The 26,428-nt window shown below is 40.8% G+C and overlaps 2 protein-coding genes across 3 annotated transcripts in view; one reads left to right on the forward strand and one right to left on the reverse strand.

Annotated features, from left to right (window-relative positions):
• PKN2 (protein kinase N2) overlaps positions 1 to 10,981 on the forward strand; it is a 72,816-nt gene extending 61,835 nt beyond the window's left edge. For both annotated transcript variants that reach the window (XM_020794567.3, XM_020794569.3), the window contains exons 12-22: positions 95 to 224; positions 1,195 to 1,325; positions 1,415 to 1,490; positions 1,664 to 1,755; positions 3,066 to 3,242; positions 4,140 to 4,202; positions 4,519 to 4,595; positions 7,239 to 7,381; positions 7,503 to 7,610; positions 8,437 to 8,517; positions 8,601 to 10,981. In XM_020794567.3, the coding sequence (XP_020650226.3) occupies positions 95 to 224; positions 1,195 to 1,325; positions 1,415 to 1,490; positions 1,664 to 1,755; positions 3,066 to 3,242; positions 4,140 to 4,202; positions 4,519 to 4,595; positions 7,239 to 7,381; positions 7,503 to 7,610; positions 8,437 to 8,517; positions 8,601 to 8,804 (1,282 nt within the window). In that variant the 3' untranslated portion in view covers positions 8,805 to 10,981. The remainder of the gene's footprint in view (positions 1 to 94; positions 225 to 1,194; positions 1,326 to 1,414; positions 1,491 to 1,663; positions 1,756 to 3,065; positions 3,243 to 4,139; positions 4,203 to 4,518; positions 4,596 to 7,238; positions 7,382 to 7,502; positions 7,611 to 8,436; positions 8,518 to 8,600) is intronic.
• Positions 10,982 to 14,781: 3,800 nt separating this feature from the next.
• GTF2B (general transcription factor IIB) overlaps positions 14,782 to 26,428 on the reverse strand; it is a 51,382-nt gene continuing 39,735 nt past the window's right edge. Inside the window, exons 4-7 of the mRNA XM_020794594.3 lie at positions 23,264 to 23,410; positions 22,998 to 23,127; positions 22,144 to 22,425; positions 14,782 to 15,329 (exon numbers count right to left, since the gene is read on the reverse strand). Of these exons, the coding sequence (XP_020650253.1) occupies positions 15,196 to 15,329; positions 22,144 to 22,425; positions 22,998 to 23,127; positions 23,264 to 23,410 (693 nt within the window). The 3' untranslated portion in view covers positions 14,782 to 15,195. The remainder of the gene's footprint in view (positions 15,330 to 22,143; positions 22,426 to 22,997; positions 23,128 to 23,263; positions 23,411 to 26,428) is intronic.

Consider the following 26,428-nt stretch of genomic DNA (forward strand, 5'->3'; position numbering starts at 1 on the left):
TTTGAAAAACAGACTTTGTATACAAGTGTTCAGCATATCATTATGTTCTCCAAAGTGGTCTCCATGCTCATCAAGTGAATCCTTTTCTTTTAAGCGACTGCCCTGTAGCCAAATTGGTATTTGACCTTGAACCTGAATCCCAACAGACTCCACCACGTGCACCTTCTCTTGGAGAAATAAGTGAACCTTCTCCCGAGCCAAAGTCTCCACCTGTACCCTCTCAGGCAAGATATACATCTTTTAATCTACATATAAAACAGTTACACAAATCACGCTGTCTTCAGTTTTTGAAAAATGTTACCTCTGAGAGGCATGCATTTATGTCATGATAAGGTTCTCTCTCTCTCTCTCCCTCTCTCTCAATGAATGCTTCTGTAACTTCCTCTGTTTCAAAAGTCTCTAGTGATATACGGCAGAGGAAAGGCCTGTTTTTTAGAAGTTTAAGTAACAAGCCCTTTAGACTACATGAACTGGGTGAATCAATACTTGAATCTTAACCATATAGTTTATTTATACTCAATATAGACAATATTTAAGCTTTAGCCATTTTTCCTTGTATCTTCAAAGCTGTTTGGAGAAATATGTATTGTACTTTAGTAATTATGACAATATCTTAACAAAACATCTTCAGAACCTAATCAGTTAAAACTAGCTACCAATAGCAGACACACAATTATCAGTCACCCTTGCAAAATATGAAAATTAGAGTAAACCTAGACTTTGCTGAAAGCTTCTTAAAACATCTTGCAGGATGCCCTTCACTGAGAAGGGCACTGAAAAGATTTGAGACATGCACTGGGAAGACTTGCCCTTTTAAAATATTTTTTCTCTTAAAAGAGAGAGCAGGGTCAGTGCATTTCAGCTCACACTGAAGTAAATGCTGGTCTGAAAACAGGTTTTTTTTGTTTGTTTGTTTTTTGTTTTGGCTTTGTTATCCTCAAAAGAGACCGTTCCAAACAGAAAGATCCCAGAGGTTTTTTGCAAGTGGCATCAAGTAGTGGTTTTACAAAATACTTTTCAAATTAGGGCTCTTCTGTAAGGTCTTTTATCCCAGCTGAGATTCCGAATTGTATTTTTCTAAATTTGAAAATCTATTGTAGTCAACTTTTTCTAGATGGAGCACACTCCTCCAATTTCTAGCAACTTTCATTTTTTTAAATTTTCAGATGTTTTTTTCTTCTGCACATTTCACAGGACACAGAAGCGTTTGATTTTGAGAATGACAGAAATAATTTTGTTCCCAAACTTCAGCCAGAAATTATTTGTGAGACTCAGATTTCAAACTCAGATACAGAATATACGATACGAGAGCCTGAAGACAAAAGGTAAGCCATTTTTGTGAGTATTTGTGTATTTATATTTGATGGTGTATAATTCCTGCTCCACATCTATCTTTGAAATTCTTATATTTCAGAACACAGCAGAGGTTTCAGTTTAGTTTACAAGATTTCCGATGTTGTGCTGTACTGGGTAGAGGACACTTTGGAAAGGTATGTTTGACATTTGATAGTTACAGTTTGGTTGCTTCATGCATCTTTTCTTCTTTTTCCTCTTAGCCCTCTTTCCTTCTTGGTTGAGTGCTGCAATTGAGAATTTGAGTATTCACAAAATGTTCATAAATAATATGAAAAATCTGTCTGTTGAATGTCGGCTTGTGTTTCAGGTCCTGTTGGCGGAGTATAAAAATACAAATGAAATGTTTGCCATTAAAGCCTTAAAGAAAGGCGATATTGTGGCTCGTGATGAAGTAGACAGGTCAGTATAAAGAAAATAAGAAATTAAGTTGGAATGTGCCTATATTGATACTAGTGATTTTCAACTCGTTTGTTAATGATCTGGTATTAGGATCAGTAGCAACATGCCCATGCTTTCAGGTATAAGGAAATCTAGGGCAGCTAGAATAAAGGCAGGCTCCTGAAGAATCTTTGCAGACCAAGGATGTAGACATTAAATTGTCAAAGGAGACTTGACAAATATAAAGTGATGCATGAAGCAGTCCTGGTTTCACATATGTGCTGATAAGTTCTAAACTGGCAGTGATTGAAATAAAACCATGAAATAAATTGCCTCACAGTTTTTATTGAAGGGCAGTGCAACAACAAATCTATTTTGTGGCCCCTCTAATGCCAGTGATAAGCAGAATGTACTTGAATATACAGTATACTCAGATCTCTGTAATTTACAATAGAATACCAAGAATTCCTGATTTCTAGGTTTTTACATGAGAGCAACTAAATTTGCAAAGGGAGGGAAATCCCTCCCATCACCATGGACAAACTGCTTCTCTCCCTGTGTCAATGCTCCTCATGTAAAAGAGTATTAATTTGTTGCTTTTAAGCCAGATCTTTGTTCCACTCTGCTAGCTAGTCTGAGAAGTTACTGTGAATTTCTAACTTATAGTAATTTGTACGTATATCGTGTTTCCCCCAAAATAAGGCAGGGTCTTATATTAATTTTTGCTCCAAAAATGCATTGGGACTTATTTTCAGGTGATGTTTTTTTTTCATGTACAACAATCTACATCTATTCAAATACAATCATGTCATCTTCTTCTGGTTGATGCACAGTGCTGTACAATGGTGGAGAGTGGGGTTTCACTTAACTGGGACTTATTCTTGGGGTAGAGCTTATATTACAAGCATCCTGAAAAATCATACTAGGGCTTATTTTCAGGTTAGGTCTTATTTTCGGGGAAACAGGGTGTATAGGAATATATTTCTCAGCTTGCAAATATATGTGCTGGTTATTCTCTTTTTTATATATATAACACAGACTGCATTTTAAAAAAAGAATTCTTATAGACACCTTCATTTCTGTTGATAGTATAAATTCAGGGAATCTTCTTACGAGTAACCTGGAGATTGAAAAGGCTCCCAACAACTGTTTGTTTGGGGAAATTTTCTTGGAGCTCTGTGCCTGTCTTTACACATGCACTTCTCAGTTCTTTGATTAACCAACTTGATTTGAAAATTTGTCAGATTCCTTCCTTCCCTGTCCCCTAACCTCTAGAGAATAAACTATTTTAGATTATGTTTTAATTTCTTCTAAAACATTTTTGTTTTCAGCCTCATGTGTGAAAAACGAATTTTTGAAACTGTGAACAGTGTAAGGCATCCCTTTCTGGTGAACCTCTTTGCCTGTTTCCAGACCAAAGATCACGTGTGCTTTGTAATGGAGTATGCTGCTGGTGGGGATCTCATGATGCATATTCACACTGATGTCTTCTCTGAACCAAGAGCAGTGTAAGTATTTGGGACTGATGTGGGCCAGATAGTTGCGCATATACAGGCTGTGGTAGAAACTGATTTATTTTCGTGCTGGCTTAGTGAGGAAATGTTCCATAAGGGCTAATTAATACCCTGGAAACCACCTCCTGTTACAGAATCTGGTTTAAGAGAAATTATAATCGGCCTTAACTTTGATCAGTTCAATACCCAGTACCTTGAGGGGAGCTTCCTGTGAATTGTTGGCATTGTCTGTGTACCACCAACTACAGTAACTTGCAATTGTTGTAGAGCCTGAGGTAGCCATGAAGTGCTCAGAAGGAAGTGTAATCCCTGTTACGTTATCTGTGGGTATTCTATCTGACTGAAATGATACATTTCTGGCTGTAATGGAACTTTGAGTTGACAAATAGCATACCAAAACCCAAACAACTTGTTTATAATTAAGAAAACTGATATAGCTGAATTGGTATATATCATGTTTATGCAGCCAAATAGGTCTGCATGACAGGCACAAGATAGTATTGTTGTTTTAAGGCTCAGACTGATCCTTTAAATAAATTTAGCATAGATACTCGTTTGGACTAGTATCCACTTGAACTTGCAGTGGCTATCCAGGGTCTTGGACTGGAGACCTCTTTTCTGTGCTATCCATCATTTGTAACTGGAGATACCAAAAATGGTATCTGGGATCGTAAGTATGCAGAATATGTGCTCCACCATAATGCCCTTGTCCTGTTTTTAAAAATGCAGTGTGTATGCATTCATGTACAAAATAAAATAATTGAAAGATGTATCTGTCCTATTTAAAGTTTGCCTAAAGTGATTCTGTTGTATTCAGTAGTTCCCCTTAGCAGAAGTATAAAGAAAACTAGGAGAGATGACCACTGATGCCCTTTATTTCTGTCTGAACAGATTTTATGCTGCATGTGTGGTTCTTGGACTACAGTATTTACATGAACACAAGATAGTTTATAGGTAAGTATTCATCTTCTGCTACCTGCACTTGGTTGTCCAATGTCCACAGTTGTTCAATTTATTTTAAAAGTTTTACCTTTTCTTTGCTAGCAGAAAATCTCATCATATATTAGATGTTTTAATTTTTGTCAGTATTTGTCTTGTATTTTAAATATTTAAAAACATAAGCCATGGATGCCTATACAGACCTACATGCCATTTCCAAACAACTTAACTTCGGAAAAGATAATTTAAGAATTAATAAATTTTTGCAAGTTGCCCTTATAGCTTGGCACAAACTGTAGCCATAATGAGTTGTTTTTCATTCATCATGTAGGGATTTAAAGCTAGACAATTTGTTGCTGGATACAGAAGGTTTTGTGAAAATAGCTGACTTTGGCCTCTGCAAGGAGGGTAAGCTTTTTCAAAGTAGTTCTCTGTGTCTTATAGTAGTAGACAGCCTTTTATGGAAACGGTAGGCATCAGCACTTCAGGCTTATCAATTAGAGATAAGTCACAGCCCTTTCTCCCTTTCCATCTGCTTCTTCCTCTTCAACCAGGCTGTTTCTTATGAGGGTTGCTGACTGCCTTTCTTCTGATCCATATGTAACCTCTAGCAGGGGGATCAGGGTGTATGCATAATGCCCCAACACATATATTTTATTTCATACAGGGATATATTTTATTTCATACAGAAACTCATTACTGGGTTTCCAGGTTCTGAATGAATGTTCCAAGGATTTAAACCTAAAAGAAAAGGGGTACAGTCATATAGACTGTTTATAGACTTTAGGCATGGATGTTTTCCCATGAAGCAGAGAAAAAGGCCTGGATTTGTACCCACTTTTGTAAAGTACCAGCCAGCTGTGAAGTATACCATGGTCATGGTGTAATCATATTTAAATAAATTTTCAGAATAAGTATCAGTTTAGTCGAATTGGATCAGAATAAGATTCAGTTTAGTCGAAGTGGTACCTTGGTTTATGAATTTAATGCGTTCTCTAGGATATTTCATATTGCAAAAAATTCATAAACCAAAACATGGTTTCCCATAGGAACACATTGAAAACCAATTAATCCGTGAAAAAAGTAAAAAAAAGTCCTTTATCTGTTCAGAACTCTTTATAAAGTGCACTTTAAAAGGCATGCAAACGGCAAAGCTCAGCTCCCTACGTTTCCGCCGCTTGAGAAATGCACCAAAAAAGTTCCAAAAAGTCCTAAAACTGCTGCAAAACATTTCCAGAATGGCTCCAGAACTCAATGCAAAAACTTCTCCAGCACCTCCACATTCAACACCACGTGCTACCTACAGACTCCAGCATGCACAGGGGTTGAACTATAAACCTCCCAGGTGCAATGCATCCTGGAGAAACTTGCTTCGTATTGTGAAAAAAAAATCATAAATCGAAGCATTATTTTCAGTGGATTTTCATTTGTAAACCAAAAATTACGTTAACTGAGGCATTCGTAAACCGAGGTACCACTGTACCAGAAAGTAGGAGGTTTGGGGCATTATGTTGTCCATCAGTGCCTCTCCCACTTCTCCCAATTTTGTTGCAAAGATGAAGAAAGAAAGAAAAATGCAGGAGCAGTTGATACCACTTTAAAAAAAAAACAATCTGCAAACTTTCATGGAACAAAGTCCACTTCCTTAGGCATGTGTCTTCTCGGTACTGCACAGAAATTATATAAATGAGAGTCCCAAAAATTCATGGCAGGGAGTTGTGCCAGTCTTGTTTTAAAACTACAGCCAAGGTCTGTCTTCTTGATGGTGCAGCAGGGCAGCTTTTTCTGACAATGTGGACGTTTAATGCCATCCAAGTAGGACTACAAACTGAAGGAACTCCTATTTCCATCCAGTAGGTAATATTGTTAGTTTGGCTTTAATTTAGCTCCAGTTGGCTCTGCCTAGTGGGTAAACTAAATTTTCACCCAAATTCTCTGATGAGGACTCCATGTTTTTCTGTGTTGCTCTGTTCACCAGCCAAATAGAACCTTGAAACCTGAAGTTTCAAAAGAAGGCCATGTGGGAAGGTATATACATATTACCTGAGTTTCTTCGAAAGCTGGAATGTGATATCCAGTCAACAGCTACCTGAACTGTAGTTTGAAAATCATACATCCAATGCAGCCTACGCTGGTTCTAACTCACCACTGAGAAACAAGTCTAACACAACTATCTGCCAAGAATTTTTGAGACTCTCATTTATATAATTTCTCTGCACTATTGACAAGACACCAGTGCAGTTCTGAAGAAGTGGATTTTGATCCACAAAAGCTTACAGGTTATTTGATTTTTAGTGATATAATGTCATTTGCACCTACGTTGTATTGTGTAAGGGCCACACAGCTCTCTTTGACTGCTGGATAGCTCAGTGGCTTACATCCTAGGCTATGGAGCGAGAGGTTGGGAGTTCAGTTCCCCATTGTGCCTCCTTGAGAGGGCTGGACTCGATGATTCATAGGGCCCCTCCCACTCTGCAATTCAAAGGTTATTATTAATTTTTGGAGCAAAGAATAACAATTCTTTCAAGAAGCTGGAATCTTGTGACATCTTAAAGGATGTAACTTTTTGATGTTGAAACTAACATTGACAATATCTTCTATATTCCTAATTTCAGGGAGCTCTACAGAGATTACAGTTACCTATACATTTTTACATGGCAGTAAATTCTTGTATCATGTATGTCAGTCTACTCATTTTTTGTTTTGCTTTTTTATGATGATCTGTAATTGTTCTTGAGTCTGTGATTGTAAAACATTGATTATAATTCAATGAATAATAATGCATTTGGTATTTGAAAAATAGGCTTACATTGTTCTTTAAAAAGCTCACCATCTTTTGTGTCTATTGGTATGTAGATAGGATTGACAAATTAGGAAAATCATGGATATCGGAGTCATATGGTATTTGAACCTTTAACTACATTGTTTTTATAGTGGGGTTGAGGTGTTTAAAAAATCAGTAATAATAAGCAGCCATTCATGAGAACAGAAGGTGAAAGTATTTAGTTTTTAGAAGATGTTCAATTTTCAGAATTTGTGTAATTGTTGCAGGAATGGGATTTGGTGACCGAACAAGTACATTCTGTGGCACTCCGGAATTTCTTGCTCCAGAAGTATTGACAGAAACATCTTACACAAGAGCTGTAGACTGGTGGGGCCTTGGTGTGCTCATCTATGAAATGCTTGTTGGTGAGGTACGCTTTGCAAAATAAAATTTTTTTAAAGGGGAAATAAATAATTTACATTTGGAGGACACATGCAGGACCATCTTTTAGTCTAACTTATACACGCTTTGTATCCTTCTCCCGTCCTCAGTCTCCCTTCCCAGGAGATGATGAAGAAGAGGTTTTTGACAGTATTGTAAATGATGAAGTAAGATATCCTCGATTTCTTTCTACGGAAGCCATCTCGATAATGAGAAGGGTAAGATGAGGCCTTCAGTGTGGTTATTACTACCCCGTTTCCCCAAAAATAAGACCTAGCCTGAAAATAAGCCCTAGTATGATTTTTCAGGATGCTCGTAATACAAGTCCTACCCCAAAAATACCCCGCCCTCCACCATTGTGCAGCAACCATAAGATATGACTGTAGAATAAAACATCCCCTGAAAATAAGCCCTAATGTGTTTGTTGCAGCAAAAATTAATATAAGACCCTGTCTTATTTTCAGGGAAACACAGTAGTACTTAATTAGCTTAATCCATTAATGATTAATACATTTCTTTATTTAGGGTAGTTCATTGAAAGGCTCTCTCTGTAGAATCTAATGGGTAGTGAGACCTCTCATGGAGCAGCAAAGCAACTCCTAGCAAGCCATGTGACTGAAGGGGGGGAAGAGACTTCCCTTCTGCTTCCCAGTCAAATCATGTGTTGTGAAGCAAGACAATGGTAGTAGGAACCCATCTCCTTTTGCCTTCTGCTTTCTCCTCTCCCATATCCCAGATATGGGGAAAGAATTTCTGGACTGGAAGTCCTAACATTATGAAAATCCCATCCCTAATAATACATTACTCTTAAAGCCCTCTTTTAATTTACAAATCCTGTTCAGCACGTTGAAGATACATCACTGATGTCCCATGTACTGTTTACCTCCTGTACATCTAACTAGGAATATCACATTTAATAATCATTATTAGATTTGTATAGCAGTTTCCCTAAATTACTACTTTCAGTTGTCAGCATTGATTAGTATTAAAGTGTTAGCTTCAGTCTTCATTCTACTCAGCCTCATTTGTTGATCCTGTTTTCAGCTTCTGAGGAGAAACCCAGAACGACGGCTTGGTGCTGGAGAGAAAGATGCTGAGGAGGTCAAAAAGCATCACTTTTTCCGGGTGAGTGACAGGCAGAGCAGAGTGTGGGGCGCATTCTGATGACTGTGAGCAGCAGAAAACCTAACCTGTGTTCTCTTCCACAGCTGATTGATTGGAATGCATTGCTTGCCAAAAAGGTGAAACCCCCATTTGTACCCACCATAAGAGGAAGAGAAGATGTTAGCAATTTTGATGATGAATTTACCTCAGAAGCACCTATTCTCACTCCACCCCGAGAGCCCAGGATACTCTCGGAAGATCAGCAGGAAATGTTCAGAGACTTTGACTACATTGCAGATTGGTGTTAATGTTTAGGCACTGTGAAGTTCTAGCAGACTTGTTCATCAGAACACTATTCTCCCACCTCCCTTCCTGAGAATATCACCAGCCTTTGGATTGGTCTCTGTGCTGCCTGTAGCTTCTCATTTTTGAATCACATGAAGATACTTTTAAAGTACTGTTTTTAATACACACAAGGTGTGGCCTCTTATTTTTTTTGGCTGTATCTTTTTAAAAAAAAATCTTGAGCACTGGAAAGAAATTGTGTGCAGTCTGGTGGGTACAAGCTGTGTTGCATTCTTATATGAGCACACTTGCACTGTATCTTCTACAGCAGAAAACATCACAAAAATCACCTGCCTTAAGAGGGATGACAACCAGAAGCTAAGCTAGACAGATAACCATATACTAAGGTGTTAATGAAAGGCAAAAGCTGTTTGTTGGTCTTTAAAAATGAAAATTATTGTAATCTCTAAAAATATATAGACATAGAGACTGTTAAGCACACTGTTGACTTGAGTTTTTAAAATAATGAGGATTAAGAACTGATGCCTTGTTTTGTAAACTTTCTATGGTATTTATTGGGGTGGGGGGGTGTTTAAAAGCCTTACCTATGTAAAAACAGTATAAGTGCTTCCATTAAAGAAAAAGAAAAAAAAAGAGGACCGGTCATGAAAAGTTTACCAAAGTCACTTGCCAAACAATTTTTGCCTTTTAACTTCTTTAAACACTATTCAGAAATAGCCAGCAAATATGAAGAATGTAAATGAGTATGAATGTCTCTTCAGTCTTAACCAGGAATACTTCAAATGTATGCATTTGCCCCCAAACGTAATTTTAGCTTCAAACTCTTGGAAGTCATGGAATTTCAACATTTAACTCCATAGATACACTGACTTACAAAAACAGTCTACTTATCTCATTCATCTTGTATTTGTTGATTTTGTATTATCATATCATCTTTAAAGATGAGGATTTTCATTGGATACATGTAGTATACATGAGTAATTGGAATTTCTAGTATATTTTTGTTTCAAGCAGTACCACTTCCTTTAAAATTTTCATCTAGTGGCTATATGAATGTATTGTTAAATCCAGATTTAATAGGGGAAAATGTATACATCTTTTGGGCCACTGTACTCCAGAATTTTCATTGGCAGTTACTGAGAAGGGTGAAAGCAATATATTCAAGAGAATGTATAATTTTTTTTATAAAACATGTATATTTTAAGTATCTTTAATACTGTGCTGTACCTCAGAAGTTAAAATGTATTTGACCAGATACTGTGTATGCTCCTTACAGATTTATGTAGCTATTTTGAAATATTCTGCAATCCCATTTTATGTCTGTTTGTGAAACACAGTACTCCACTTACTTTAGTATATTAAAATTGGTTTCTGCATTCAGCCTCACACTTAGCCAAAAATCAAGTATCTGTGTGGGGTATGAAATCATTGAGGCTAACTGCTCTTTTGGGAACTTTGTTCCATGAAGGACAAATAGCAGTCACTTAACCTTTCATAGCCCAAGATATTTTTCCAACCAGTAAACTGTCATTCGGCTTCAACATGTTTTGCTGGGTTTTCAATATTTTTAGAGGCATATAAGAATACAAATTGTAATAATATGCTGTAAATTTGTCCACATGAGACAATGAGTAAAATAGGTGATCCTTTAAAAATCATGAGTACACCTAATTGGTGGTCCTTTTAAAACAGCATCCTTCAAATACAGTAGATTATAGTATTCTGGTATTTTCCACTTCACATAGCTATATCCTAATTAAACACTATACACCTGGGGTACAGTCTGCTTGCCCCCTTTGCTCCCAAATTAGAACTACAGACAGCTGGGTCCCAAATAGGTGCTTCACATTTAAAGTCCTACAGAAATAACTTTTGTAAGTACATCTTGTACAGAAATGTTTGTAATCAAGTAAATTAGAGGCAGGGTATGTTCACACACTTAAGCTGAAAGAAAGCACTAATTTTATCTAGTTTTAAAATATTTAGGCAAATCCAGATTTTAAACTCTAGATTGTAAATATATTTTGCTATACTTGTATGTGGCTGCTGAAGCACTTTGTAAAGAAATTAGGATATTTTAGAATGGTACACTATGCATTAAAATGAAATGTGCCTTTAACAATGTAATGCTACAAACTGTCTTGCAGTTAACTATCAAATTAAAGTTTAAATAGTGAAATTTGTATATGAAAATATGATTTACTGATTTGAATCTGCTACTGTTGTGTGATTTCTCTGTTGACACAAAAGATGAACATAGAACTCTGAATTACCCTTTTGCAGGAATAAGTATAGCCCGTCACTAATTCTTTGTTCAAATAACTTAGGTTCCATTCTGTTGACATACACAGTGCACATAATTAGAAAGAGAACCTAAAGCAGGGGTGGGTAAAGTACTGCACATGAGCTTTCCAGAGCCCAGTACATACATGCTGAAATCAGAAGTCCACCCACTTGTTATATTTGGGAGGTGGGGAGGAGATCTGGTCGATAGACCTTGCCTGTCTGTTTTAATTATTAAATATGGAGGAAAGCGGTGAAGGTTAAATTCTGCTTGAAAATCTGAGCACTATGCAGATATTAAAATGGAAGCTAAGGTGAACTAAGTTAGACAGTAAACTGATAATGCAGCCAAGCTAGGAGATGGGTATGCAAGAAAGAAATAATCCATTTGCCTCCATGCTTTTGAACCAGCAGAGAACGTCAACTGAAGCCTCTGTCTGCACATCAGTGCCTTGGAATAGGAACCAGCCCAATATACCATATGACACCAAAGGAAATTTGTTTCTTTCCCTGTTTAAATGTCAGATGTTTTTCTCCTGGCAGTTTTTTTTTCATCTAAGAAACTCATGTCCTGTAGTTTCTTAGTTACAAACAATACATAAGCAAACTCAACTGTACAGAGTTCAAGAAGGTAGGTATCACTACTGAAAGAAATATTTCAACCATTTCAGAGCAAAGACAACTTGCAGCCCTCCAGATGCTGTGCAACTGGCTAGCTAATTATGATTAATAGGCCCTTCAGTCTAATATGGAGGGTCATGGCTTGGCCACCCTTGTTTTAGAATAGAAAGGAAACAAAAGCTGGTAAACCAGATTCCAGTCCAGGGGCTCAGCATCCAAGCCCTGTGCTAGACATATAAACTATGGCAACACAGAAACATTGCAGAAGTGGGTTTTGACATTTTAAAAACCTCTAACAATACCTGTGATACCAGTGTGCAAAATCATGATTGTCATAAGTCACAACACTGAGAAACACTGGCTATTGTAGCTAGAGCCATACAGACTATTTCTAGAAGAAAGCAGTGTGATGATTTGTAAACAAGTAGTGATTCAAGAAATGCAGTGCTACTGAAGAAAGCTTACCAGAGAGATGACATTTTTAGTAGCACCTTTTTAAGCAAAAGGTTTTTACAAAATCTGACTCTTAACATTCTGGATAAGGCTAAACCAATTTTCCATGGAAATGAAACTTTCCAGAATGGTACAGATGATTACTGGGGTTTTGTTTTTAAGGCACAATGTCAAGCTTCATGCTGAACAGATCCAAGATCTAAATAAACTTGTACTTTTTTTATACAAGCTGCTGTTCCTCGTATTATGACTCAAGAATGCTGCTGGAGCTAAGAGAGAACAAAAATAGCACCGGTCTAAGTTAGAACGTCTAAAAAAGAATTAGGCTAATGGCTTGTAGGAACAGTTCTGTCTAATTTATTTATATCAAGATCTTGTACAACACTTCATCTGATACTTTATTCCCTACAGCACTGGTTCTTAACCTTGGGTTACTCAGGAGTTTTGGACTTCAACTCCCAGAAGCCTTCACCACCAGCTGTGCTGATGGGTTTCTGGGAGTTGCAGTTCAAAAACATCCGAGTAACAAAGGTTAAGAACCACTGCCCTACAGTGTATTCTATATCCCAGTACAGTGGTGCCTCGCTTGACGAGGATAATCCGTTCCAGCAAAATCACTGTAGAGTGAAAACCTCATCAAGCGAAATAAAAAAGCCCATTGAAATGCACTGAAAACTGGTTCAATGTGTTCCAATGGGCGAAATACCTCAGCATCCAGCAAAGATCCTCCATAGGGCGGCCTTTTTCCTAAGCCTGTGCAGCGTAAAATCCATCCTGAACACAGCAGGGAGCCATTTTGAACAGCCGGTGGCCATTTTGAAAACCCGACAATCAGCTGTTTTGATCGTCGTAATGCGAAGAATCAGTTCCCGAAGCAGGGAACTGATCGTCGTAAAACGGATTTTGCCCATTAAAACATTTTGCGATCGCAAAAACAGTAGTGAAGCGGATTCGTCAAGCGGGGTAATCATTAAGTGGGGCACCACTGTAGTTTATAGTACTTAACTGTGCTTTGCTGACAGTCTTAGTAAGAGCCAAGCTAATGCCAACCCTTTTGTCTCAGCTTCATTGCTTATCAGCCCACAGAATTGAGTAGGGTTCAGGACTTCCAACACAGATGGACTGAGGCCACTGTAGTAAGAGGCAATTGTTAGACCTTCAACTGGAATAAGTATGGTAAGAAATTGTTTAGTACTAGCAGTGATCATAAAAGTTATTTCCCAATTCATGCTACTTATATATATTGGCCTTCCCTGTCATCCTCTAAACTGCTTAAAAGCAATTTGATTTAGTCTTTATTATAACTTGAGACTTACTTGGAGGCTATTTTAAGGAAATGTATCTGGAAAAAAGTGACAAATTTTTAGAACTCAATTTTTTAACAAGTCAGTTGTACAAAGGATTTATCTGAGACTTTTTAATGTGAACATGAAATACTCTTTAAAATGGTGCTATGTAGTTGGAAGACTTGTCACTTGGAGGAAGCATGTTAGGATGAAAACCACCTTTTGTAGTTAGCAGATTGATGGAATAAAAGATTCCCATGAGTCATGGCCAGATGTTGGCAAAATTGCCTCTGGGCCTCAACTTTTTGCCCTTTCAAAGAATGGGCAAGTGAGAAAGAAGAAGCATGCGTGTCCCAGAATCAAACATTTCCTTTGGCATTCATCCATTGTCATTTTCCCACCTGCCCTTTGGTTATTTTACCAAACAAAGGCACAAGCTACGGGTCGTTCAGCTGCCACCAGTTGATTATATCAAGGTTATTCAATACTAAAGACTGAGGTCCAGTCAACGTGTCCTTTAAAAACCAAGTAGAAAATGTTTATTGTTACAAGAAAGGAAAGTTCAGTCAGTGTTAACTCTCAACTAAAACAACCTTCCTTTCTATTCTCTACCGCCTTCCCAAACTCTGTCAACTCCCAAACTCCAACTCTCTAATCTCCAATCTCCTTGTCTCTAACTCTATCTCCAATCTAATCTCTCCTCCCCATGCAGATATTCTTCTATCTCATGACTCTGCCTCTCCAGCACTTCCATTGGTCCATGCAGATAATACATTAATATTCATAACCTGGGCGGACACAACATCCATACATATATGCAAGGATGCCTCAAATGTCCATTTCTTGAGTTCCCCATAGCCCATTCCACCTAAGATGTTCAAAACAGTTGACTAAACAGTTTTCTAGATTCTCACTCATGTAGAAACAGGGGCTTGTAATAGAAAGGAAAAATCAAGTGAGAGATATTTTCTAATGATGAATTTGTGAGAAGAAAGGTCTGAAACAGAACAGAAACATTCCTTGACACAGCTAATTTACCCAGAAAATGTTAAATTACGTATGGATTATGCTTTCTGTGGATTACAACTTTTCACAGCATCCTGTTCAAGTTACCATGTGCACAATAAAGGCAATTCTGGAAGCAGCTGCCATGAAGAAGAAAGAGTCGGGCTTAGTCATTCGAGCAGACCCATCTTATTTCACTGCAGGCACTTTATTGTCCTTAGAGGTGTGGTAAATAATACAGACTAATAATGTCTATTGTATTTAACCAAAACAGTTGCCAATGAACAATATAAAACACACAATGGACAGTAAAACAGAAAACTGAAGAAAATTTTTTGTGTTCTTAAAGATTTTATTTATTCAAAACAAGGTCACATATATAGTGAAACGTTTAAGAGAGTAAATATTTTGGAAAACAGTTTATTCAGGATGCAGTATTTGACACATTTTCCAAAATACATTTTACTAGGTCTCTACAAAAGAAATCTTAAGTACATAACAATCGGGAAATTAAGTTTGTTGCAATGGTTGTTAAATAGTTACTTTCACTAATATATACATAAAAATGCCACAAAATTATCTCTTACACTTGGAATGTGTGCTCCACTTCCTTGGAGAGGCGTTTTCATATCCTTTAACCAGTTCTACAACATGTGGGCTCAGCAGTACAGTTTCTATACACCTCTTTTGTAAGTAAAAAAAAATCTCTCTTTTTTGGTAATATTTAGAAGCAGCCTTCAACGTTTCAGAGCTGTGGTAGTTTGTCCACTGGGGTGTCAAATTTGAAATCTGGTGGGAAAAGATCTGGAGCACGTGGATAAATCAGCCTATACGATTGCCTAATGGTAACGTCAGCTACACCAGCAATGTCGCCAATTTCTGAGTGGGGGAGAAGCCAAAACAGATATTTTAATAGATACACTAGCTGATAATATTACACTTTTGAAAATGCAGCTTCCTAATTACTATTTTTTAATACCTGATGTATTATGCGTAAGGGGAAAGTAAGACAAAAATAACTGCCTTGTCCATGGTGACTAAAAGAGGTATTTCCTGCTCTAAAATCTAGAGTGGTCATATAGAACAGATGGGCGGGGTATAAATCAAATAAAGAGGTTACTTACCTGTAACCATAGTTCTTTGAGTGGTCCTCTGTGAATTCACACATATGGGTATTGTCTGTGCCTGCGCTGACTCTCTCGGAAGATACTAGAACTAAAAGTAACAATTTTATGGTGTGATCCTCCACGAGGTATATGGTCCTCCCACCCACCATCTTCCCCAGTTCCTGAATTTTATCCGCCGGGTATGAAGGAAAGAATTAATTAATTATATAATTAACCTGTGATGGATAGAGGGGAAGGATGGGCGGGTTGTGTGAATTCACAGAGGACCACTCAAAGAACTATGGTTACAGGTAAGTAACCTCTTTTTCTTTTTCGTGGCCTCTGTGAATGCACACATATGGGTGACTAGCAAGCTGCACTTACCGGTTGGTGGGTCGTCACGGTAAGAAGGATGACAGGACAGCTCTGCCAAATGCAGCATCTTGGTGTGCTCTGACATCTAGACGGTAGTGCTTGACAAACGTGGACGGTGTGGACCACGTAGCGGCACGACATGTCAGGAACCTCGGTGCCACGTTGAAAGGCAGTAGAGGTGGACAGCACCCTGGTGGAATCAGCTGTCAAACGTTCTAGAGGGGATCTCCCCGACAAGCTGTAAGCAAGGGAGATAGTCTGTACAATCCAACATGCTATGGATTGAGAGGAGGCTGGGGCCCCTTTGTTTGGGCCATGAAAGCACTGAAAAAGTTTGTTGGACTTTCTAAAAGTTTTTGTTCTTTCGACATAGAAAGCCAGGGCACGTCTGACATCGAGATTATGAAGCATATGTTCTAGGGGCGACGAAGGAGACTTGAAGCAGGGTAGTATGATGGGTTGGTTGAGGTGGAAATCGGAGACCACCTTCGGGAGAAAGGAAACATCAAAATAAAGAGTCACTTTATCAGGGTGAAACTGGATAAAGGGAGGATCAGCTTGAAGAGCAGTGAGCTCACTAGCTCGTTTGGCTGATGTGATTGCAACAAGGAAGGCCGATTTAAGAGTGAGGAATTTGAGGTCGATGGACACCATGGGCTCAAACGGAGGCCGCATCAGGGCATGAAGAACCAGCTGCAGTGACCACTGGGGGGTGATGCGTTGTTGAGGAGGGCGAATGTTGTTGAGCCCTTTGAGGAACTTCTTGACAGTTAGGTCAGAAAACAACTTAGAGGAGGGAGAATCATCCGGCTGGTGAGCCATAATGGCTGAAAGATAGACCTTTAATGTGGACTGGGAAAGGCCGAAACTGAAGAGATGCAGGAGGTAAGCGAGCAGAGTCTTCAAAGAGACAGGTATAGTAGGTAAGTTATTGTCCTGAGTATACTTTAAGAAAGAGTTCCATTTATTTTCGTATAGAAGGGTAGTGGAAGGTTTTCGGGCTTGAAGAAGAACCTGCATCACGACGGGAGTATCCTCCATGCCGCAAGACAGAGAGGCGACATCTGGGTGAAGAACGAGGCCGTGGTCGAGCGAGAGGAGATCTGGGCGGAGAGGAAGGTGGAGCATGTCCGACGACATCGAGACCAGGTGAGTGAACCATGGCTGGCGGGGCCAGTACGGGGCTATCAGGATCGTGTTGGCCCTGTCCTGTCGGAGATGGATGATCACCCTCTGGAGCAGAGGCAGAGGGGGAAATACATAAAGGAGATCTTGGGACTAGTCCATCAGGAACGCGTCTCCCAGAGAGTTGCTGTCCCGTCCCGCTCTGGAGCAGAACTGGGGACATTTCTTGTTGGCATCGGCTGCAAAGAGGTCTATTGAGGGTGTGCCCCATCGCTGGCACAGCCGTTGGAATATGACATCGTTCAGAGTCCATTCGTGTGTTCTCGTCGGTAGTCGACTGAGCCGATCTGCCAGGGTGTTGTCAGTGGAAATGTGGACGGCAATAGGGAAAACATGATGGGAATAGCACCACTCCCAGAGGTCGACAGTTAGGTAGAGCAGAGAAGGGGAGTGGGTACCTCCTTGCTTGTTGACATAAAAGAGTGCAGTGGTGTTGTCTGTTGCCAACTGCACTACCTGACCTTGGATGAGGGGAAGAAAGGCATAGAATGCTTTGATGATTGCCAACAGTTCTAGATGGTTTATGTGAAGTGGCAGTTCTTGATTTGACCAGAGTCCGTGGACTGTGTATTGAAGGCAGTGTGCACCCCACCCCATGGGGCTGGTGTCGGTTGTGACCTGTATGGAAGGTCTGAGAGGCAAGAAAAGCCTGCCGATGAGGAGGTTGTCAGGGCGAGTCCACCAGTCGAGCTGGGAGGCTAGTTCTGGTGTCACCTGCAGTAGGGTGGAAGGGAGATCTGTTTCGGGATTGAACAGGGAAAGGAACCATGCCTGCAGGGATCTCATTTTGAGTCTGGCGTGTTGGACGACAGCCGTCGTCGATGCCATGAGCCCCAGGAGGTGTTGGGCGTGATGTGCCGAAACGGAGTGATGTGTTTGGAAAAGGCGGACAGTCTTTTGGATTTTCCTGATCCTGTCTGGAGTCAGGAAAGCTCTTGCACGGAGGGAGTCTATTTCCATGCCTATGAATTTGGCTGTCTGCTTTGGAATAAAGTGCGACTTCTCGAGGTTGATCTTGAGGCCGAGACTGTACAGCGTATGGAGCATTGTGTCTCGTGCTTTTATGGCATTGTGGTACAATGTCACCACTATCAACCAGTCATCGATGTAGGGATAAATGTTTACTCCCTGTAGCCGGAGGAAGGCAGCCACCGGTGCCATGCACTTGGTGAAAGTCCGGGGGGTGGTGGAGAGCCCGAACGGGAGGGCACAGAATTGGAAAGCGGTGCCGTTGAAATGAAACCGGAGGAATTTCTGATGGTCCGGATGAATGGATATGTGGAAATAGGTGTCCTGCAGGTTGATAATTATGAACCAGTCTCCCTGCGAAAGCAAAGGGAGATATGAAACGGTTGAGGTGAGTGAGATCAAGGATGGGGCAGAGGCCTCCATATTTTTTAGGAAACAGTAAAGTATTTTGAGTAGAAACCGTTGAGGGAGTCCGAAGTAGGGACTGGAAAAATGGCATGCTTCTGGAGAAGTTTGGTAACCTCATCCCGCAGAGCAGAGGAGTAGGGGGTGTAACGGATAAACCCCAACGTGGGTAATTCGGAGAATACTATGAGGTAGCCAGATGCTATGATGGATAGAACCCATTTATCTGAGGTGATGGATTGCCAACGGTGGAGAAATGGGGCCAGCTTGGTACAGTTCAGTGGGTAAAGAGGAATGTCAGAAAAGGCAGGCATAGGTAGTTGTCAATATTGCTTACCCTTTCGTTGTCCTTTACGAAAGGACTGACGCTGCCGAGGTAAGCTTTGAGGCCGGTATGATGCCATCAGATGCTGAGGTGCAGGTAAGGACCTGTCAGTTTGGTGAGGACAATACTGTCTATAAGGCTGGAACCGTTCATTCTGGTATTGTTTGGGATGAAACTGGCCCAAGCGGTAGAAGGGCCGTTGGTAAGAGGTAGAAGGTTGAGCAGCATAGGAGCGCGCGGTTTTGCGCTTCTTATGAAAGTCCTCCATGGTATCATTGGTTGTGGAATTGAACAGTCTGGCACCATCAAAGGGTAAATCCTCGATTCTGGTCTTGGTGTCATCAGAGATCGTGGAGGATTTGAGCCAGGCATGGCATCAAATAGAGATGGAGGTAACCAAAGTTTTAGAAGCAGCCTCAGCAGAGTGTCGCGCCGCAATCCTCTGATATTTGGCAAGAGAAATGGCTTGCGAATGGATGTTGATGAGATCAGATCTCATGGGTTCAGGAGATGAGTCAGTAAGAGAAAGGACTTGATTCCAAAGATGACGCTGAAAGGCACCCATGGTTGCCTAGTAGCTGATACTCCTGAGCAAAAAGGCTTGCAGAGAGTAAATTCGTTTTGCCATTGTGTCAACTTTTCTGCCGTCTTTGTTGGCAAGGGTAGCCTTGGACCTAGTCTGGGTTCGGGCCTGACTGGATTCAACGGTAACAGAGTTAGGCACTGGATGTTTATTAAGGAATTCAGCATCAACACCGTAGGTCCTATAGAGGCCATCGGTGCGGTGAGAAATCTGCATAGTAGAAGGAGGTTTTCCCCAAGTATCCTTAATAAGCTGAAGAATGGACTTGTTAAAGGGGAGACTCAATGGAACAGGATGCTCCTGGTTGATGTCATCGAACACCGGGTCGGCATCCGCGGACGAGGGCTGTTCGGTGTCGAGATTCAGGGCTTGTGCCATTTGGAAAATAAGCATAGGAGGAGAAGTCATCTGAGGAGGACGAAGCATGGCTGCCCCTCGTATCTGGGACTGGAAGGGGAATCTCAGGCTCATGGGAGGACTCAGAGTGCTGTGCCTCCGAAGATGCAGGGGAGCCTGGAGATGAAGGGTAGTCTGATGGACCAAAGCCATCTGTCAGGGGAGCTTGGTGCCACTGGATAGGCATGCCTTCAAAGGGGCCTTGAGATGGCATCGGGTCCAGCATCGATGGTGCAGGACGTAGGGGTACGGCCTCATGAGCTCTGTCTCACATTCAAGTTAGAGGCATTGGCTTAGATGGGGCAGGAGGGCATACAGGCGGAGCTGAAGCCGTCGGGGCCAAAATGGTTGCGCGAAGGCCATTCTAGTCCACGAAAGGGGCGGTATGGGGAAGTTACGGCATCATTCGGGGCCGTTTAGCCTGTTCAGGCTGGTACCTTTCGTACAGGGTCTGCCAGATGAAGGGGTCAAAATGGTATGGTACCATTGGAAAAGGGCAAAAATCGCCTTGTGATGGCACGGAACTCAGTGGGGAGAGGTGCTTTCGTTTCTCCTTTCTCTTCCGTGGAGGTGAAGGGGGAACCTCCAGATCGGATGCCGAGCTTTCAGCTGCCCGCCCTGAGTCAGGGTCTGAATGGGCTGAGGCTGGGCTGGACTGTGGTGCAGCCGCGTTGAGGCCAATGCTCGGGGTTTGGGGCGGCATCGTGGGGGGGGCGCGACATCATGGGCTTCATCTCCATTGGAGGCCAAGTCAGGGGCTTCTCTGGATGATTCCTCGAGGATGGGGGAAGGCAGAGAAGTCTGAGGGGGCTCCACCCGGGGAACTCTGTCCTTTCTAGGCCTCTTAGGGGCAGGTTTGGGCTTTTTCTTCGAGCTTGCATCATGCGCTCAAGACTTCTGAGAGGAGGGCAACTTGTGCTTACCAGACGATTTTGCTTTCTCAACGGTGTCCTTAGCTGGTAGCACAGAGGTAGATTTAGAGGTACACTGGCCCGCTGGAAGCCTATCGGCTGAAAGGGCAGGAGATCTAGCCGCTTCCGAAGACGAAGTAGGAGGATTCATGGCTGTTTGCCAAAGGTAAGACCGAAGTCTTTGGAGCCTCTGTTTTAGTGTCGGCTTGGTTAAATTTTTACAAGCAGGACACGAATGGGTAGGATGTTCCTCACCCAAACAAAAAAGACACTGGCTATGCCGGTCCGAAAGTGCAATTTTATTCACACAGGTCATACACCTTTTAAAAGGAGACGGAGAGGCTATAAGCAAAGAACTGGGGGGGGGGGGGAAGGGAAGGGAATAAAAAGACCGCGGGAAGCCGATTAGGCAAACAAAAGATGCGGAGGATCACTAAGTAGGTAATTTAAAGTAAAGATAAACAAACAAAAGCTCAAAGGAGCCTAGAAAAATAGCCAAAAGGCAAATAGCGAAGCGCTCAATCTTTCCTGAGAACCGTTCAGCTCGGCGGAAAAAAGGAACTGGGGAAGATGGTAGGTGGGAGGAGCATATACCTTGTGGAGGATCACACCATAAAATTGTTACTTTTAGCTCTAGAATGTTCCGAGAGAGTCAGTGCCGGCGCAGACAATACCCATATGTGTGCATTCACAGAGGCCACAAAAAAGAAAAATAAATAAATCAAAGGAGAGAGGCAGGCCTTCCCCACCCAAATTTGTGCTTTCAATCAACTTACAAGATTTCCAGATTCCTACCTATGAAAGATCCACAAAGTGCAACCTTACTCCACAGAACCTTACCCTTTTGAGGAAACTCCAATCAAATGGAACATGAGCTTCAGATTCTGTTTACAGTCGACCCTCTACTTACGGAATTAATCCGTATTGAAACGGTGGCTGCAAGTCGAAAAGTCTGTAGGTCGAATCTCCATTGACCTACAATGCATTGAAAACCGATTAATCCCATAACTGGCAGTTTTTATTCTAGTTTTGTTCCATTTTGGATTTTTTCTGGTCTGTAAGTCGATTCTCCGGCTGCAAGTCGAATCTAAATTTTGCGGCCAGAGAAGTCTGTAACTCGAAAAGTCTGTAAGTCGAGCCGTCTGTAAGTCGAGGGTCCACTGTAATTTAGCTCACTTAATGATGTGTATTCCTATACTATACTGTCTATTCTGTTCATATTTCAGAAGAAATGGTAAAATTGCATAGTGCAAAGACAGCTATTTAGTAGTCAGATATGGAAACCCACACAAGGAGCTCGACACAGCAATTCATGGGTGTTCCCTCCCATACTCTGCCCTCATTTAAAATCAGAAACACCTCTGACATCAATACAGACCTCTTCTCTTTCTAAAGGAATGGCTTATTCCTTGCATGAACAAAGAAAGTAAGACATTACCTTTCTGAGTTCTCTTCTCTGCTGAGGCTTGTGAAGCCATGTAAATAGCTGCAGCGGCAACCGAGATGGGACTCCTTCCTGGAACCAGGTCTAATTCCACCGCTTTACGTGCAATGTGTGTTGCAGCCATCTGGACTTGCTTAGGGAGACCCAGGTTGGAACAAAACCTGGACATGAAATCTCCAGTTGTGATCAAATCCACACTTGTTTCCAAAGCTTTCAAAATGAGTTTAAAACACCGGCCTATTTCTTTTTTGGAAATTCTGGAGACAGCACATATTTCTAAAAAAAATAAACAAAAGTATGTAAAATCCCCACACAAGAGGGCTAGCATGTGCACGCACAGAGTCACATCTTTAATGTGACATGATCACATTAGGACTCTTTTTCTCCAAATCACACTGCTGCTCTTGGACACAGTGGTTAATCATTGGAACATTACTCCCACCCTCAAACATTTTATATATGATTTTATATATGAGATGTAATGAATGGAATATATTGTAATAAATCACTCTGGCTGTAACAGATAGAAAAGTAGAAAAATACAATAATATTTAATAAAAATTATCACTTTACCTTCCAAACTTCACAACAAAAGAAAATCCAAATCAGAAAATCGCAAAAATTTGCATGATATATATTATTTGTTTCTCTTTCAGGTGCCATAAATCTTGTTTTTTACTTTTGCTATGCATGCAGAAAAGGGAAAATCAAAATTTAAAACATGAAGCCAATTTCCCCATAGATGCTTTGCTGCACTATTCTTGGACAGTGAAAAACAAAATGGTATTATACCTAATCAAGCATAGGGCAATGAAAACTACGTGGGCCACAAGTCACAGTAGAGTTACCTTTAAATGTTCTAGGAACACCCTCTTGTCTGCAAGCAATGTAGAGACAAGCGGAGGCAATGGCATCATTACTTCTTCCCTTCAGGCTCTTCTGCTCGTATACTTGCTTGAATAAATTATTTGTTCGATCCTTCAAAGTAAGCAGACAAAATTTAATTAACTCCAGGCCATTTAATTAGCAATAATATCAAAAATTCATGTGCTCATTATATTATGCTAACTAAGTAAACGCCAGAACAATTTGAGAGGAAGAAGCAAGAACTTACAACTATATTTCGGGGGAGATTGATTCTGTCTGCCATGCTGGCAATTTCTTTAAATGCATTCATCATTGCGCGGTCAGAGGTGCTCATTGTCCTGCGGTTTTGATACTTGGAATTCCCAAACTCATCGAAACTCGCTGCCCCTGTGCCCTGTAGTAAGAGAAAGGTTCACACTCCATCAGAAAATATGCAAGACACACACACTCTCTCTGTAACAAAGAACATTTTTTTGAACAGGGGAAGTGAAGACAATTCTCAGCCTGCGATAATCAGCACCCTTTAAAATTTCCTTGTGGAACGTCACTTCCGTTCGGAGGAATGACCAGCTAAGAGCTGAACCTCCGTATCCCCGGCACGGTAAAAAAGTTTTTAAAATGCATTTCTTCTTCTAGAAGACTGGTTCTTTTTGCGTAAATCTTTGAAGGGAAATATAAGGAATGTGTATATTTAATTAAACTCTCTAAGGACTGTGTTGCTTTAAAACTGAAAACTACTTTCACTTTTGGGTCCCATAAGCTGCTGCATTTCTCATACTGCCCTGCTCCTAATGAAAAGCTTGTAACAATAATTATTATTCTTAATTAGACTTCTCTATGTCAAGGAGGAGAGATAAATCTGCTAAAAACCCCACTTGGATAAGAGAAAAAACCCAGTACCCTCAGATCCCAGTTTGGAAAGACTGACGAGGACAACAATTGAAAAAGATAAACAGGAAGCAATGGAAGAAAGAGCTCATGAAGGCTGTAAAAGACATGTCCTGTAAAATATCTGAAGGCTTTGATCAAACAGAGAGACAAGCTAAGTCTATTGAAATGAGCATTATTAAGTTCCAAGATCAAATTTCAAGGGTCTCACAGGAGCTGAAAGATCTCAAAAGCAAAATTAAAGAGCTTGGAATCAGGGTTGAATCAGATTTAAAAAAATATTAACAGCTTGGACGAAAAAATCAATGAAACCAATAAAAGGCTGATCTACACAGAGGATAACCTCAGAAGGTCTAAAATAATGAATTTCCAACTGCAACACAGACAAGACCTAAAAAAAGAGATTATAGCTTGGGTTAACGCCATAATGGGAACACAGCACGTGGTTAAACAGGACACAGAAAGAGCACATTTCCTCGTAGTCATTTAGTCGTGTCCGACTCTTCGTGATCCCATGGACCAGAGCACGCCAGGCCCTCCTATCTTCCACTGCCTCCCGGAGTTGTGTCACATTCATTCTGGTAGCTTCGATGACATTGTCCAACCATCTCATCCTCTGTCGTCCCCTTCTCCTCTTGCCTTCACACTTTCCTAACATCAAGGTCTTTTCCAAGGAGTCTTCTCTTCTCATGAGATGGCCAAAGTATTGGAGCCTCAACTTCAGGATCTGTCCTTCCAGTGAGCACTCAGGGTTGATTTCCTTTAGAATTGATAGGTTAGTTCTCCTTGCAGTCCAGGGGACTCTCAAGAGCCTCCTCCAACACCACAATTCAAAAGCATTAATTCTTCGGCGGTCAGCTTCCTTTATGGTCCAGCTCTCACTTCCATACATCACGACAGGAAAAACCATAGCTTTGACTATGTGGACTTTTGTTGGCAAGGTGATGTCTCTGCTTTTCAGGATGCTGTCAAGGTTTGTCATCGCCTTCCTCCCAAGAAGCAAGCGTCTTTTAATTTTGTGGCTGCTGTCTCCATCTGCAGTGATCATGGAGCCCAAGAAAGTAAAATCTGTCACTGCCTCCATATCTTCCCCTTCTATTTCCCAGGAGGTGATGGGATCATTGGCCATGATCTTAGTTTTTTTTTGATGTTCAGCTTCAGACTGTTTTTTTGCACTCTCCTCTTTCACCCTCATTACAAGGTTCCTTAATTTCTGTTCACTTTTTGCCATCAGAGTGGTATCATGTGCATATCAGAGGTTGTTGATATTTCTTCCGGCAAACCAGTCTAGCCTTTCACATGATGTATTCTGCATATAAGTTGAATAAGCAGGGAGACAATATACAGCCTTGTCGTACTCCTTTCCCAATTTTGAACCAATCAGTTGTTCCATATCCAGTTCTAACTGTTGCTTCCTGTCCCACACATAGGTTTCTCAGGAGATAGATAAGGTGGTCAGCCACTCGCATTTCTTTAAGGACTTGCCATAGTTTGTTGTGGTCCACACAGTCAAAGGCTTTTGCATAGTCAATGAAGCAGAAGTAGATATTCTTCTGGAACTCTCTGGCTTTCTCTATAATCCAGTGCATGTTAGCAATTTGGTCTCCAGTTCCTCTGCCCCTTCAGAATCCAGCTTGTACTTCTGGGAGTTCTCGGTCATACTGTTGAAGCCTACCTTGCAGGATTTTGAGCATAACCTTGCTAGCGTGTGAAATGAGTGCAATTGTACGGTAGTTGGAGCATTCTTTGGCACTGCCCTTCTTTGCGATTGGGATGTAGACTGATCTTTTCCAATACTCTGGCCACTGCTGAGTTTTCAAAACTTGCTGGCATATTGAGTGTAGCACCTTAACAGCGTCATCTTTTAAAATTTTAAATAGTTCAACTGGAATGCCCATCACCTGCACAGGCCTTGTTGTTAGACAAGCTTTCTAAGGCCCACTTGACTTCACTCTCCAGGATGTCTGGCTCAAGTTCTGCAACCACATTATCTGTGTTGTCTGAGATATCCAAATCTTTCTGGTATAATTCCTCTGTGTATTTTTGCCACCTCTTCTTGATGTCTTCTGCTTCTGTGAGGTCTCTCCCATTTTTGTCCTTTATCATGTTCATCTTTGCACAAAAGGTTCCTCTAATATCTCAAATTTTCTTGAACAGATCTCTGGTTTTTCCTTTTCTATTATTTTCCACAATTTCTTTACATTGTTCATTTAAGAAGGCCCTCTTGTCTCTCCTTGCTATTCTTTGGAAGTATGCATTCAATTTTCTGTAACTTCTCCTATCTCCCTTGCATTTTGTTTCCCTTCTCCTCTCTGCTATTTCTAAGGCCTCGTTGGACAGCCACTTTGCTTTCTTGCATTTCCTTTTCTTTGGGATGGTTTCTGTTGCTGCCTCCTGGACAATGTTACGAGCCTCTATCCAAAGTTCTTCAGGCACTCTGTTCACCAAATCTAGTTCCTTAAATCTGTTCTTCACTTCCACTGTGTATTCATAAGGGATGTGGTTTAGATTATAGCTGACTAGC

Source organism: Pogona vitticeps, chromosome 4, assembly GCF_051106095.1.
Source record: "Pogona vitticeps strain Pit_001003342236 chromosome 4, PviZW2.1, whole genome shotgun sequence".
Taxonomy (NCBI): Eukaryota; Metazoa; Chordata; class Lepidosauria; order Squamata; family Agamidae; genus Pogona; species Pogona vitticeps.